Raw genomic sequence first — 16,756 nt, 5'->3', positions numbered from 1 at the left:
GTACCGGTGATACTTGTGGAATCCAGCTTCTATCTAATACAGTTTGGTGGGTGTTCTAGATTCTAATACATTGGGGTGGATCGTGGATGTGAGGGCAATACTGGTGAAATGCAAGTTATAATACAGTGGGAGAGGTATGGGGGGTGATACTCATTGAATCCAGGTTCTAATGCAATGGGAAGGGTAAGTGCACACATCAGCCAATCCATGCCTTTCCCTCCTGCTCCCACTCTAGTATCCCTGACACCAATGTTGTAGGCATCACCATAAGTTAAGCTCTTGGAACCCATGTTTGTCTCAGTTCATGTGACCCTCTTTCACTGCACACTAACATATCTTCTTTGAGTTGCATACCAAATATAATACTCAGTTAACAACTTTATTCAAATTTTTTATTTTAAAAAACCCCACAAGTCCTTACATTGAAGCTGTAAAGACATTCAGTGCTTTGAATACATATGTAGGGAATGAGCCGAGTGACCGTTTAATGTGCCACACCTAATTTTATTATGTACATCCGTGGCCAAATCTTCACCATTGACCGTGAACAGAGAAAGAACAGTAAGGATGAGAAATATAAGACAGTGCTTTTTAAAAAAATGTTGATTCTTTATCAGGTACATTGTGCTCACCATAGATTGATCAATTGTTAAGGGAGAAGCATCAGGAAAACTGGCACAAGCCCAAGTCGGTGGCTGGACAACAAGCTGAGGAGGGGGAAGAGTTTGGTGCTTGGGAGATTTAGCAGAAGTTTGCTTCTGAAGCTGACAGTTATTTCACCTGGAGCTGTAGTTGACACCCTAAGTAAACTTCCAGGTGATACGAGAGCCAGAATTCCTCTGTTGTGTAACTGCTGCCGGGTCCAATGGATCTTTTGACTCCTTTTGCTGAAACTGGAGACCCAAATATTAAATTGTAAAATCCTGACATGAGGTGATGTTGGTTGTGAAGATATTTTCTCTAAAAAAATAGTAGTATATACATGATTGTGCACTGAGAGAGCAGATATCATCACCAATGGGAGGCCACACAATAAGACTTTAGGAATGTGATTGAATAAAAGATAAGAGGTGATGGCTAAGTGCCTAGATACCAAGAATACAGAGGAACTGAATCTAGTACGTCTTAGTTTTGATCAATACCCTAAGCTACTTTAATTTCTCTTTCCCAGACCTTGATTGATCTCGACGGCAATATGCCTGTAAGGAGGAGGCGATGGACCAAGAACATTACAGCTCACCCCACCACAGGCATGTTTCCCATTCTTCATAATGGATCAGCATTGGCAGTGATATGCAGCCTGTAATGACCCCTGTCCTGGCCTTGTGGCGAATGGACAGTAATAACAAGAGCTTTTTTTAAAAAGATGAGATGGAACAGTAGGAAACAAGTCCATGTCCACAATTTCCTGCACCGGGTTCCTGAACGCAGCTCTGTTAAATGGCGAGGTGTTGAGTATAAATGTTTCTCCTCAAGGGGGGGGGGGAAAATTGGAGGGAGGAGCACCCTGGGCTGCTCATGCATCTTCTGCTGGTCACCTAAAGGCACCAGCAGCTTGGTAGTATTTACAGAATACAACATGGTGGCCAAGCAGAGAGGAAGTTAAAAATCCTATCACACCCTAACAGTTTGCGTGTTGACGGAATCTCCAGTCTGCCAACCCCATATGTGAGGTACTGCATGGTCAAGTTTTGGATTTACTGTCATGGGAGGGGGAAAACCATGCTGGAATGGATCGCTATAAAATCCAGGAACCAACTGGCCACTATGAGAAAATATCTGGTGCTCAAAGGTAGCATCAGAATGGTTATCAAATGCAATGAGGTAGATGAGATTCAGCTGCCAATGTAAGGCCAAAAGGCTGTATTTTTCCCACTGTGGATTGGATTGAGGCTGAAAGCTTGTGAGTAAGTGCTCTGAAATAACTCTTCTCTTAGGCAGTCCCTCGGAACCGAGGATGACTTGCTTCCACATTAAAAATGAGTTCGCAGGAGATTGATGAGTCCAATGCGGGACCTACAGTCTCTGTCGCAGGTGGGACAGAGGGTGGTTGAAGGGACGGGTGGGTGGGGTGCTTGGGTTGACGTGCGCTCCTTGCGCTGCCTGCGCTTGGCTTCCGCTTGCTCCCGGAGAAGAGACTCAAGGTGTTCGGCGCCTTCCCGGATGCTTCTCCTCCACTTTGTGCGGTCTTGGGCCAGGGATTCCCAGGTGTCGGTGGGGATGTTGCACTTTTTCAAGGAGGCTTTGAGGGTGTCCTTGAAGCGTTTCCTCTGCCCACCTGGGGCACTCTTGCTCTATTCGGAGCTCCGAATAGAGCGCTTGTTTCGGGAGTCTCGTATCGGGCATGCAACAATGACTAGCCTAAGATTAAAGGTTCGTTCTCTTTATTACTCCCTCCTCTCTTTCCATCTCACTCTTTCCATATTTGTTAACCTTGCTATATGTCTCTGTGAAGCTGATTTTAAACAATGATCCATAAAGTGAAGACTATTCACAGATCCTAATTCCTCCCTTTATGTGTGATTAAAAACCAGTTGCCTGGGTTAATTTTTTTTTAACAAGCTCCAGTCTCGTATCGTTGCATTTAACCCTTCTCAGAACAGCAGACGTGTACTTATTGTACTTCTTTGCTTGAAATGTGTTTATTACCTATCTGTCTTCACAGTATCATTAATTATAGACGCCTGCAAGAGGCATAGAGGTATATATTTTTTAAAATGCAGGCCCTGTTCTGTCATTTGACAACCAAGGCCTCTATTTCCTCTCTCTCTCTTGTTGTTGAGATCTTTTTACAAATCAGGCCCGTCCAATCTCAATCTGAGCAGTTACACTCCTCACACCAGAGAAGCCTGCACCTCTGCAACTTTCTGCACTGTTCTATCCTGTTTCTCAGCTTCTGCATTTTCTCAGACTGCAGGATTTTACGCACCAGAAACTTGGTGCCTAACCTGAGGCTGCACGGAAGTTCAGTAACAGATTGCAGCTCGCGCACCAGGCTAGAAAAATCCTTCAGCATTCGGTATTTGGGGATCTCAGTAAATATTTCTGGAATGTTCTCTTTGCTACATAGTCCATCAAAATAAATGATACTGTAACCTTTAATCCTCCTGTTCCTTAAAAAGTCATTATAAACACAAGCCATTGAGGTATTGAAAAGGTCATGCAGGTCACTGTGGTGGGGTCCGCATACTGGGTCCAACATATTCCATTGGTTGTACATTTCTTGGCTTTTTTTCGACCAAATGATTATAATCTTTCCTCCTTCGGTCTCCACAAGTTCCCGCTTGCTGTAAAGCCAAGACACGATACCAATCTCTGCCACTCTGCCAGTATCCCATAGGTCTAGGATAATGTTGCAGTGCAATTCAGTCTTCAGAATATCGGCAAAGGCACAGACCAAAGTTTTGTGCTCTTCAGAGTCTGGGGAGTACATCAACAGGACTGTTCTGCTCCAGAGTGGGGCTGCAACGATATAACAGAAGGAGCAGATTTAGGATCATTCTATTTTTTAAACATATTTCCTGACGTAATAAAACTCACTACACACTTGGTTTGAGTATAAAGCAAGGCTTTAATCAACTTGTTTCAGAACATGGAAGTCTAGTTGTACTTCACTAGTTCCTTGTCTTACAAAATGTCCCTGGCAAGCTGGGCCCACGCCCGCATATTTATACTCCTTGGACGGCGCCACCAGCTGGCCATCCAGCATTATTTCAGAAGTAGTTTCTTGATGATGAGATTTATAACATTTCCTTCCTGCGTGGAAGATGCCAACTGATGCTGGATTACGGTTCTCCAGGTACCAGCCATCTTTCAGTATCTTGTCCAATAGCTTAACTTCATTTGTGAGATTTGATAGTGAGTGTCGGCAGACTGAGAACATCAGAGCTGAGCCCACTTTTGGTTGCGCTCGATGTCCACGCAAGCCTGCAGTTTCCAGCAGGGGCTGCTGGATTTCAGCTATGGCTGGTTTTCCCCAAAGAAGCATGATGCATCAATCCCCTCCCTCACCTATAGGAAACAGGTGACACTCATGGATTTGAGAGGAGTCCGGGTGTGCAGTTATAAACCACCACCACTGAGGGATGTATGAATGTGGTAACTTCTACTGAAGGAGTCGAAGGGTTGGTTTACAGATGAGACAGTTTATGTCAGGTGGGGGATGGTTGGGGATTGCTGTGGGAGCTTGGCTCTATGCACAAGGTATGGGTATGAATGCTATATGGTTATGGTTAGTGCACAGGGTTGACATCAATATGAGACTTTTAGGGCTCGATTTTGTCAATGGGGAGCTTTTGGAGGCGGGACTCCCACTTTTTGGGTTGTAGTCCCGCCTCCATTGACTGGTGGCCAATCCACGCTATTTTCCCTTGATTGACCTTGTTAAGCCCGCCCAGCGGGCTCAGCAGGCCAATTAAGGGACACCTGGTTACTGGTGACGTCAGCGATTGACATTTCATCTGTCAAGAGCTTTTGACAGATGAAAAATCAGCATTTGACAGCTCTGTGAAGCTGTCAAACACTGACAATCTGTCTTCTAACTTGAGTCCTTCTACTCAGACTCAGTTAGAGATCTCTCCAGACCAGAAAGCAGAATGTTGCAGCTTTTGACAGTTCAGCGGCCATTCTGCTTTCTGTGCCGGTGAGCTGAGGGACTCCCGAGAACTGAAGGAAGGAAGCCTGCAGGAGAAAGTAAAGGTAAGTAAAACTTATTAAAACACTTTACACTTACCTCACACACTTACCTCTGCACACATGTGCACATCACTCACCTGCACAACAGACATCTCGACCCCTCCAAACCCTGCAGACCGACGGTCCGTCTTGCTAACTTGGCGTGGTTCGGAGCCATCGGACAGCCCACACTTCAGGGCTAAAAATAGGGATTAGGCAAAAAACTGCCTGTTAACTGCCTGTTAACAGGCAGTTAATTGGCACTAATCCCCTTCCCGCCTCAGGGAGGCGGCTCCCAGCACAGGTCAGATACCCGCCTCCTGGGACATTGGCACGGAGGCGGGTTGGGGCGGGATGGGTTCCTGCCCCCTGATTCTGCAATTTTCCCACCACTCCCGCCTCCAAACCCGCCTCCTCGGGGCTTGGAAAATCGAGCCCTTAGTCTGCAATGTCAGTAGGATTGACTCCAGAACAAGTTCTGTGTTGTACATATCAAATAAACCCATCTTTAATGAGGAGAACTTTTTATCATGCAGCAAGTTGTCATGATCTGGAATGCACTGCCTGAAAGGTTGGTGGAAGCAAATTCCATAGTACTTTCAAAAGGGAATTGGATAGATACTCGAAAAGGAGAAATCTGCATGACTATGGGGAAAGAGCAGGAGAGTGGGACTAATTGGATAGCTCTTTCAAAGAACCAGCACAGACAGGATGGGCTGGATTTTCATTGAGGAGGCGGGACTACAACTTTTGGGGTTGTAGTCCCGCCTCCATCGAGTTGTGGCCAACCCACTCGATTTTCACTTGATTGACCTTGTTGAGCCCGCCCAGCGGGCTCAGCCGGCCAATTAAGGGCCACCCGGCAACAGGTGATGTCACAGATTGATATTTCATCTGTCAAAAGCTTTTGACAGATGAAATATCAGCGTTTGACAGCTGTTTGAAGCTGTCAAATACTGATAATCTGTACTCCAAGTTAATTCCTTCCTCTCAGGCTGATTTAGAGATCTCTCCAGAACAGAAAGCTGAATGCTGCAACTTTTGACAGCTTGCGGCCATTCTGCTTTCTGTGCCGGTGAGATGAGGGACTCCTGAAACCTGAAGGGCGGAAGGCTGTAAAGGTAAGCAAATGTAAGTAAAACTTCTTTAAACACACCAAACACACTTACCTCTTCACTCATGCACCCATCACTCACCTGAACACCGGACATCTCGAACCCTCCAAGTCCTTCAGCCCGACGGCCCACCTCGCTAACTTGCCGTGGTTTGGAGCCGTCGGGAATCCCACACATCAGCAATAAAAATAGGGATTAGGCTAAAAACTGCCTGTTATCTACCTGTTAACAGGCAGTTAATTGGCACTAATCCCCTTCCCGCCTCGGGGAGGCGGGTCCCAGTGCGGGTCGGGTACCCGCCTCCTTTGAAACTGGCATGGAGGCGGGTTGGGGGCGGGATGGGTTCATGCCCCCCGATTTTGAGATTTTAACCCCCCACACGCCGCCAATCCCGCCTCCACGGCCCAATGAAAATCCTGCCCGACGGGCCTAATGGCCTCCTTCTGTGCTGTATGATTCTACGTCATACTTTTATCTTACCTGATACAACTTTAGTAGCAAACTGCCAGACCACATAAACAAACAGCACAAAGGGTAGCACACTCAGTGTGCCCAAGAGGCCCAGCCCCGTCCATTGCCGAGAGTCTGCAAAACAAAAGGCAAGCCCAAAAAGGACATTTTAGAAAACAAGTGGGAACGGAGCATCTACTAGACTGAATTCAACAGAAATGTTCATTCTTCCAGAAAATGAAAAATTCATTGTTTGAATTTATAGAAACTTAATGTTATAATATAAAGATTCTCAGGACATCGCATTTGCAGTACAATAAAAAACATTTTTTTTAAATTAGGTCTTCTGATAAAACTATTTGCAACACTTACAGTGTGGACAAAGCAGCTGCTTCCCAGAGAAAGCCACGTCAGAACGCCACACCTGGGAAAGAGATTTTAAAAACATGTTGACTGAATTTTATAATAGATGTTGCTTGGACAGAGTGATTCCACTCCGATTTATCTTCTTCTTGCTAGGCTAAGTTATTAAAAAAAACTTTCTTTTGCTCTGCCCTCTACCCATTGAGGCAGTGTTTTCTCTAAAGGTTCCATTTTGTGTGGTGGGGGGAGGAACCTGGTAGCTTTGCTGGTGGAGTATTGCAGACCACTCAGAGGGCTGTTAGCATTGCCGGTATTGCACAGTATTTCTGTTCATAGAGGATCCATCATTTCTCATCTTGCATTCAAATTCAGAGGGTGTGGAGGCACCATTGTTAGATCATTGGATTCTCATTGAAAAGAGAACTTAATCGAGAAGCATGCAAATGCAGCCTAACGTGGTGCTACCCGCCAAACCCGCGGCCTCTACCACCTAGAAGGACAAGGGGCAGCAGGCGCATGGGAACACCACCACCTCCAAGTTCCCCTCCAAGTCACACACCATCCTGACTTGGAAGTATATTGTCGTTTCTTCATCGTCGCTGGGTCAAAATCCTGGAACTCCCTCCCGAACAGCACTGTGGGAGTACCTTTTCCACACGGACTGCAGCGGTTCAAGGCGGCTCACCACCACCTTCTCAAGGGCAATTAGGAATGGGCAATAAATGCTGGCTTTGCCAGCGATGCCCAGATTCCATGAATGAATAAATAAATAAATAACGTCCAGAAGTATTTACGGCAGATCTCCAGTTAGAGACATGCAATGGTGCTCTTCATCCAAAAGCTTGTATTGTCATGCAGAGCTACACCCAATGGAATGTAGGGAAGAGGACCAGACCTTCCGTGAAAAGAATAACTATACAGCTTCTAAAGTATTGGATCTCAGCAGCTGTGAGACTTCATGCGTTGGACACTAATGCATTCAGCCATGGATTATTGGAACACTGGTTCACTGCTGCTCCAAAGTGTCCCACCACTGCCACTAATAGCATATTTTTTTAATGGATTAGGAATCTGAGGTCAGCAGTACCTGACCTCCACTCGGATCTTAACAAGTACCCATTATGGCAGTAGCATAGAGTTAAGCTGGTCCACAGTGATCTTGAAGTAGAACAGAGTACACTTTTAGAGACCAATATAAAGAGACTTCCAACATTAAGTGAATGCTCCACTGAATGTCTCCTCTAAACTGAATTGTAAATTCAAATTCTTTCTTTTATTCACATTCAGCTAGAAGTCACTATTGGCAATGATAGCAGGTCAGAGCTGAGTTCAAGGCATTCCTTGGCCCACTGCTTTAATGGAGACATTAGCCCATTTAGTTAATCATTCATCCACTATTATCACAAGCAGCCATTTCTAGTTTATTTTTTCGCTCAGGTTCTCAATCCTTTTCCCACCACAAAGCTTTATGGAGGATCCCAAAGCCGGAATGCTGTGGTTGTTCTTATTCCAGATCACACCACAACTTCCACTAATGGAAGATTTACTGATTTTATTGAGCCGAATTCACAAGTTTATCGAAGTCTCTTTACCAAGATGTTTTAGTTAACAGAGCTGCTTAATCCTCTCTCCTGGGACACTGGGAGACGGGGGGTGGGGGTGGGGGGGGGGGGGAGACGGAAGAGGAGTAATGATATTCCTCCTACTGACTTTTAGTGAAGGAGCCATTGTGTGCAGGATTTCCCAAGTTGTACATGTTCCCATGCTGATAGTTTCAATAAAAATATCAAAATTTCCCCATCCCCCCGCCAAAGTCCTTTAAGATAATTGACGAGTTACCTACCCGCACACAGAATTCAAGGCTTTCCACAGGCAAAATCGTAAGGAGTTTCTGGGTGCTCCATTCAATCTGTGAACAAGATGAAATATTTTAAATGTAACATCCATTGGAACAGAGCAGCACAAAATTGTAAAGAAATAAGGCAGAACTGGAAAACAGGAGAATGGGGTGCCTGTTCGCTGTCAGCTGTAAAGGTCTTAGATTAAATAATTCTAGGCAGCTTCAACACCTTTCACAGTGAATCTGAGGGTGCATCATAAAAACAGCAATAATGCAACTGGCAGCGTTTCTCAAGCATACCTGGTATGGGACATGGAACTTGTGGAGTAAAGACTTATCTAAGGTTGGGGTGAAGGCACCTTGATGTGGTAAAGCATAAGTCACAATATCCTTCTATCATGTACTGTATCTGATCTGGAGCACTGATGTTGATACCAACTTGGGGGAAAAAACCCATCAAAAGTATTCTTACTCTGACCTCTCTGCCCTCGGCCTGTTACACTGTTCCAACGAAGCTCAATGTAAGCTCGAGGAACAGCACCTCATCTTTCGATTAGGCACTTTACAGCCTTCTGGACTCAACATCGAGTTCAACAATTTCAGACCATAACCTCGGCCCCTATTTTTTCAGATGGCAGCTTTTGATGATTCTGCCATTCTCATTTACACCTCTGCTCGACCCATCTTTTGTTTCTTTACTTGTCCCATTCCCATCTCCTTTTGCTTTGTACAATCATACCTTGTGTCATTTAATCTCACCTACCTTCCACCCTATCAGAGACCTTCCCTTTGTTCTTTCCTCCCCTCCTCCCTTTCCCTGTCCCTGCACTTGCTTAAAATCTGTTACTGTGGCAAAACCACTAAGAGACTCTTACAGTGACTTACATAATTGTCTGTAACCAATGTTATTACCTCTAGCATTAATTGTCTGTAACCAATGTTATTACCTTTCAAGTTGGCTCTGGTTAAACAGAGCTAGATCGACAACATCGCGATCTGACGTGATGACGTCATCACGTGGGTCACGTGACGTCCCCTTCGGCGGGAAACGTGATGACGTCATGACGTCAGAGGTAGAGGGCGGGGCCAGCCAGTCCTCGTGTGGATTGAAAGAGAAAAGACCTGTTTTGAGCTTCTCCTGTAGTTTCTTGTTTTGTAAAGTTCTTAGACAATAAATCCAGTAAGTTATAGATTCTTTGTTAGGAGTGCAGAGACTCCTACATTACATCTCTAACTTTTTCTAGTTCTGACGAAGGGTCATCGACCTGAAACGTTAACTCTGTTTCTCTCTCCACAGATGCTGCCTGACCTGCTGAGTATTTCCAGCATTTTCTCTTTTTATATCAAAAGTATTCTGTTCACCATCACCTACTTAGAAAAGTGCAGTGTTGTGGATGTGGGCAGGGTGAATACATACACCTTTCAGGGAAAAGCATTAAAACAGGTGGAGAAAAAAAGAGATCTGGGCATTCTAGTACATAGCTTTATAAAGGTTCATGAGCAATGTCATGAAGCGATAGCTAGAGCAAATAGGGTGTTGCGATGCATTTATAGGACAATTGACTATAAGTTAACGCATACTATTTTGTCCATGTATAAGACCTTGCTCAGGCCTCGGTTAGAAGACTGTGGCCAGTTTTCATCTCCTTGGAAAGGGTGCAGAGGAGGACCACTAGATGAATCCCCAGTTTGAAGCATGCTAGTTATCAAGATGGGCTAAAAGAGCTGGGACTCTATACTTTAGAGAAGCGTAGACTATGGGGTGATTAGATCGAGGTTTATAAGATGATGAAAGGAATAGATTGTGTTCGAGTAGACAGTTTGGTCCAACTAAAGTTGTATAAGGCCAGATTTAGGTTAGATGTCAGGAGGTGGTTCTTTCCCCAGAGAATATTGGATCTCTGGAATAGGCTGCCGCTTGTACGGTGAACGGCCCTCGCTGAATTCCTTCAAGTGAGGGCTGGACCTGTTTCCGACTGGGGCGGAGTGCACCTCGTGCAAAAGGGAGGTACTGTACTGCATAACATTATCACCGGTCTCCCGGACCAGTTTCGATTACCTAAAGGGGTCGAAGAGGAATTTTCCTGATTTCCGCCCCACCCCCTCAAACTGGCCTGGGTGTTTTATCTGGTTTTTCATTTCTCCCAGGAGGTGATCCTTGGCGAAGCTTGAGATATCATGCAGCTCTAACCTGGGTTATGCGGTAGATCAGACTCGAGTTTCTGCATTCAGCTCCTACTTTCTTGCATGGAACAGCGCTGAAGGATGCTGGGATGTGTGAAGCAAAGGTCAGCATGAGCTTGTTTGATTCTGTTACCATGGTCACGTTCCAATCAGTGTCTGAAAATAAAAGATCCTCTGTGATACTAGTTAATCAGCTTAGACACTGTCAATAATTAATGGCATTGAACTATAATGCAGTCTATTTCAAGTTTATTTAGAAGAATGAGAGGTGATCTTATTGAAACATATAAGATACTGAGGGGCACGACAAGGTAGATGCAGAGAGGATGTTTCCCCTCGTGGGGAAATCTAGAACAAGGGGGCATAGTTTCGGAATAAAGGGTCGCCCTTTTAGAACTGAGATGAGGAGGAATTTCTTCTCTCAGAGGGTTGTAAATCTGTGGAATTCTCTGCCCCAGAGAGTTGTGGAGGCTGGGTCATTAAATACATTTAAGGTGGAGATAGACAGGTTTTTACAAGATAAGGGGGTGAAGGGTTATGGGGAGCGGGCGGGAAAGTGGCTTTGAGCCCAAGATCAGCCTTGATCATATTGAATAGCGGAGCAGGCTCGAGGGGCCAAGTGGCCTATTCCTGCTCCTATTTCTTATGTTCTTATGTTTATGCAGATTTTCTTTAATTCACTAAAGAGTTCAAGTGTTCTTTAAAGACACAGTATAAATGCAAGTCTTTGTTGCTGTTTATGGCACCAGTAACGACCCCTCCTCCTGCCCTCTATCCACCCCACCCACCGCACACCATTCCGAAAATGAAGATTGCTACAGTTTGTTCTTGAATGAGGAAGAAATTAAACGGCAGCATCAATCATCCAGAATAATTTTGCCTCCAGCACTGTGCAAGGGTGTCTCTCACCACCTAACCTAGAACAAGCTCTCCTCTTACCATCGTCCTCGCTCACAAGCTTACCAATACACGCTCACAAAAGAAAATCACATACTCACAAAATCCTACAGTCACATTTCAGGATTTTTTGGCCATTTTTCCATGGAAGGGATATGAGTTATTTTAAAATGTGTTCTGAGTTAAAGCTCGCGTCAAACGGGGTTAGTTTCTCAGGACAGTCCCATGCTGGGCTGTGAACCCAAAATCAGATGAAAGGTGATTAATATGCTACGGGAAGTTGTTCCTCCCAGGGACCAAATAATAGACACTTCATTGGCTTGTCCGGGTATTTAGAAAAAGACATCACACAAATGTGTTGGAAACCTCTTTGACTGCTTGGTCTGTGAGAGAGGCTTTTAAATATCAGAGCACAGACACCAAGAAGTCCGTCAGGGAGCAAAGTGCTGCAGGAAGGTTGAAGAGACGGGCGACTGCAGGGAGAGGGGTGCCGTCCTGGGCTATAGGACAGGGTACAGAGAGATTGCTCTTTTTAAGTTAGGTAAGCAAAACCACTGGAGTGGGAGTAGCATTGCATGTTCTTTATTTTGCATCATTGCATGAATATAATGTTGTAATGATTGAACTAAGTGACTCTGATCATATACAATGGAATAAAGTAGCTTACAATTTGAACCAAACTTCGCCTCATCTAGTGTTAACTTGGTCCCCCTTCAAAGAGATTGAAGAAGTACACCTGCACAAGGCACAGAGATCTGGTCCAGAATACAAGGGAGTTTCATTGATATACTCCCAGGTAGTGCTACCATATAAGTAGATATAGGACAGTTGTGACCTAACTCCCATAAAAGTAAGATGCTCAACCAGCTAACAGGAATAAAAACAGAAAATGCTGGAAATACTCAGCAGGTCGGGCAGCACGTGTGGAGAGAGAAACAGAGTTAACGTTTCAGGTCGATGACCCTTCGTCAGAACTGGAAAAAGCTGGAGATGGTTTTTAAGCAAGCGTAGGGGCAGGGAAAGAGGGGAGGGGAGGAAAGAACAAAAGGGAAAGTCTGTGATAGGATGCAAGGCAGGAGAGATTAAGAGACAAAAGAGATGATGGTGCAAGGTCAAAGGAGATCATAATGGGACAAGTTAAGAAACAAAAGGTGGCTCTAGATTAAGTGTAAATGGAAAAAATGGAAAAAAAATAGGGGCAGAGGTTATGGTCTGAAATTGTTGAATTCGATGTTGAGTCCAGAAGGCTGTAAAGTGCCTAATCAGCTAACAGGAAAGACTGACACACTGAGCCCTAGAAAGTATCTACGGCAGACCCAAATTCATAACAATTGGAGGCAGCTCCCTGGGATGTTGAGTTACACTGATGATGAAGGCAATTTGAAAGGGTTAAAATTTAATAGTGACTGGAAGAGAAACAATAATAACTAAAAATGTCAAACATATCAAAGGAGGCCAAATTTGTGAGATAGAAAATTTCATCTAAAGGAGCACCAGTTTCAGCGAGAGAAATAACAAGAGCAACAGAGATTCGAAGAGAGGGAATGTTGTAAATTCAGTGTCAATGAGATGGCAAAATAGCGGCAGCATGAGGAGAAACAGCACAAGCACAAGGCTGATGAGAGGGAGGAAGCGCATCGCTGTGCTCTCAAACTGACAGACATACAGGAAACTTTCGATTTACCGGCACTTAAATTAACCGGAAATCTCGGTTAACCGGCAAAATTCAGGAGTAGGTTCAGGTAACTTTTATTACTTGCCTTCCTCCATCTGTTGCTGTGCAAGGGTGTGGCTGCAGCTGTTGCTAAGCTACAGGGATGCTTGGAACTTGTGCCCATTGTTCTGAACTTGTTGCTAAGCAACAGGGTTTGTTGCTTTATACGGAGCTCTCAGCTCCGTATCTTTTACTATAGCTTTCAGTTATCCGGAATTTTTGATAAACCGGCACCACGTCGGTCCCGTCTGTGCCAGATAAAAAAAAGGTTCCTGTACATCAGTAGGTTGAAAAATTGGGATTTGTTGTTATAACAGGAGATTATAGGATGATATGATAGAAGTGTTTAAAATGATGAAGAGATGGGGTAGAGTAAATAGAAACAGACTTTCCAGTGATTGAAGGGTCTAGAACAAGAGGACGTAGAGGTAAGATTCAGTGTAAGAGATTTAGGACAGACGGCAGGAGAAACCTTTTTACACACAGGGTTGTGAGGCTGTGGAACGCACTGGTGGAGCAGGGACATATTGACATTGAAGATGTAAAAATCCCTGATCAAGCTAGGGATGCGCGCTGAGCATTGTGTGGCTCTCCTGAGCACAGGTAAGCCGCTGTACGGGTGTGGGAGACCAGAGGCCTAACGCCCTCCTGAGGATGAGCCGCTCTGCAAGTCAGTCGACCTGGGTGAGGTCAGAGGGCAGCAGCCAAGCAGAGGTCAAGAGATCTGTGAGCCCAATGAGATCAAGGCCCTGCAATGCGATCTGCCGCGCAAGTGCAGCGGGGCGGGACTCCCACTCACTAAGCCGGCCCTGCCCTAAATTCAGTAAGCAGCAAATTTAAATAGTGGTAGGCTTGGACAAAAGTGCCTCTCTTGCCAGCAACTGGAGAATAACGCCAGGCAGAGAGGGGCACAGACGAATTTCTGGTAAAGGCATGAGTGCTGGACTTAAAGCTGGAGGAAGAGAGCATGAAACTTCTCAGAGAGTGGTACAAGTATGAATCTGACTAAATTAGGCATTGGGTGGGTGGAGAGGGTGTGTGGGAGCTGGTGGGAGTGGGTGATAAAAGATTTGTCAATACAGTAGCCAGGACCATGTAACACTCACACTAGATACTCCTACTTGATACACATATCAAGTCAATTTATGCTGAGTAAGTACACACACATTAATACATTTGCTAATCCTAACCTCGAGGCAGATTTTCCTGATAAATGAGTTCGGTTTATTTCCCAGCCTCCTCCTGACTGCTGAAGCGTGCGCTGTGGATCCCTCTGGATGTTCAGACACACGCTCATGTTAAAAGCTGCAAACTCTGCGATCATTATTTTTTTTTTAAACTAACTTACCTGGCTTGTTTCGGCACTCAATGTGGCTGCTGTTTTTATATTTAAACTGCAAAAAAGCAAAAGGTAACAACGTTATTGGTATCGTGTCCTGAAAATGAAGGTACGTGCAGCCAAAATTAACACCAGTCTTTCTACACGATTTCCACACTCATGAATCATTGCCACAGATAACCTCAAATTACAAGCTCCTTCACGAGGCCAGAAACAGCTCGCTCCAGGCGGCTATCTCTAAAACCATTGCTGGATCAGAACACTGCACAATTGTACCAGTTTTGATCTCTGTATTTATCAGTACTTCCATCTATACCAGGTAAATGTGCCTCTAAGTCATGAGTATCTTTTTTTTGTGAATGGTTACAGCATGGAAAAAGGCCATTCGGCACGTCGAACCCATGCGGACTCTCAGCTAGTCCCACTCCCCCACCCTTTCCCCGTAGCCCTGCAATTTTTTTTCCTTCAAATACTTATCCAATTCCCTTTTGAAAGATAAAATTGAGTCTGCCTCCACCACCCTTTCAGGCAGTGCATTCCAGATCTTAACCACTCGCTGCGTAAAAAAAGTTTTTTCTTAATGTCGCCTTTGGTTCTTTTGTCAATCACCTTAAATCTGTGTCCTCTGCTTCTCGACCCTTCTGCCAATGGGAACAGTTTCTCTCTATCTACCCTGTCCAGACCCCTCATGATTTTGAACACCTCTATCAAATCTCATCTCAATCATCTTGTGATGAAATATATGTCTTCATCAGCCCCTGTGTTTTACCTGCATTGTATTGTGTGTACCGCCCCCTTTTCCCCTATTGTGTGTATTGGCTCCGCCCCTGTCTTTTGTCATATAAAGGTCTCAAGAGCTGTATGAGTCATTCTGCCAGACGAATCCAATGTGGAATGACTTGCAATGTTCTTAGCGATTAAAAGCCTTCAGTTGAATCCTTTAACTTCTTGTCCTTGAGTTATTGATGGCACATCACTTCTCTGCTCCAAGGAGAACAACCCCAGCTTCTCCAGTCTATCAACATAACTGAAGTCCCTCATTCCTGGAATCATTTTCATAAATCTTTTCTGCACCCTCTCTAAGGCCTTCACATCCTTTCTAAAGTGTGGTGCCCAGAATTGGACACAGTGGGGGCGATTTTGCCGGCCCTGGGAGGCGGGTTTGGAGGCGGGACTGCCGGGAAAATGGCACAATCTGGGGGCGGGTAACCATCCCGCCCCCCAACCTGCCTCCATGCCATCTTCCCAGGAGGCGGGCACCTGACCCGCGCCGGGTCCCGTCTCCTGGAGGCGGGAAGGGGATTACAGCCACTTGACTGCCTGTTAACAGGTAGTTAACAGGCAGTTAAGAGGATTATCCCCATTTTTCCAGCAGAGGTACGGGTTTCCCCGTCAGGAAACCCCTCCAGTGTCACCGAGGCAAACAGTGGGTCTGCGGGAATCTGCGGGGTGCAAAGGTGCGCTGAGAAGGTAAGTGATGAGTGCAAGTGTGGAGAGGTGAGCATGTGAGGTGAGTGGAAAGTGTTAGAAAATGTTTACTTACCTTTGTTTCTTCCTGCAGGCTTCAACAGTTGGGGTGCGGAGAGTCTCGCATCTCCGCGGCAGAGATGACAGATGGCTGCTGCATTCTCCGATGCAACAGCCGTCTAATTTCTGCTAAAGAAAGAGGTTTGATGAGTCTTGAATACAAGAACTCATCAAACTACAGAGAATGTCAGTGTTTGACAGCTTCACAGAGCTGTCAAACAATGACAACTCATCTGTCAAAAATTTTTGACAGGTGAAACGTCATACGTTGACGTTCTCTGTAACCAGCTTCCCCTTAATGGGCCTGTTAAGCACGCTGGGCGGGCTTAACAAGGTCAATCAAGGGAAAATAGCGTGGGTTGGCCACAAGTCGATGGAGGCGGGATTAAAACCCGACAAGCAGCAGTCCTGCCTCCAACGCGCCCCCATTGACAAAATTACCCCATAACCTCTATTTATGAAACCCAGGATCTCGTGAGCCTTTTTAACTGCTTTCTCAACCTGCCCTCCCACCTTCAACAATTTATGCACACATACCCCCAGGTCTCTCTGTTCATGCACCCCATTCAGGATTGTACCATTTCGTTTATATGTCCTCTCCTCATTCTTTCCAACAAAATACATCACTTCACACTTTTCTGCGTTAAATTTCA

The 16,756-nt window shown here is 45.1% G+C and overlaps 1 protein-coding gene across 1 annotated transcript in view; it reads right to left on the bottom strand.

Annotated features, from left to right (window-relative positions):
• Nucleotides 1–375: 375 nt before the first annotated feature.
• The window catches only part of LOC147111217 (interleukin-17 receptor E-like), a 94,306-nt gene continuing 77,925 nt past the window's right edge, over nt 376–16,756 (bottom strand). Inside the window, exons 11-16 of the mRNA XM_086001886.1 lie at nt 14,586–14,631; nt 10,634–10,782; nt 8,446–8,511; nt 6,612–6,663; nt 6,270–6,374; nt 376–3,462 (exon numbers count right to left, since the gene is read on the bottom strand). Coding sequence (XP_085858012.1) covers nt 2,813–3,462; nt 6,270–6,374; nt 6,612–6,663; nt 8,446–8,511; nt 10,634–10,782; nt 14,586–14,631 — 1,068 coding nt within the window. The 3' untranslated portion in view covers nt 376–2,812. The remainder of the gene's footprint in view (nt 3,463–6,269; nt 6,375–6,611; nt 6,664–8,445; nt 8,512–10,633; nt 10,783–14,585; nt 14,632–16,756) is intronic.

Source organism: Somniosus microcephalus, chromosome 11, assembly GCF_052327205.1.
Source record: "Somniosus microcephalus isolate GS21.2 chromosome 11, FLI_Smic_1.0, whole genome shotgun sequence".
Lineage (NCBI taxonomy): Eukaryota > Metazoa > Chordata > Chondrichthyes > Squaliformes > Somniosidae > Somniosus > Somniosus microcephalus.
Note: the sequence above shows the minus strand (reverse complement) of the source record. Positions and strands in the feature narration are given on the sequence as shown.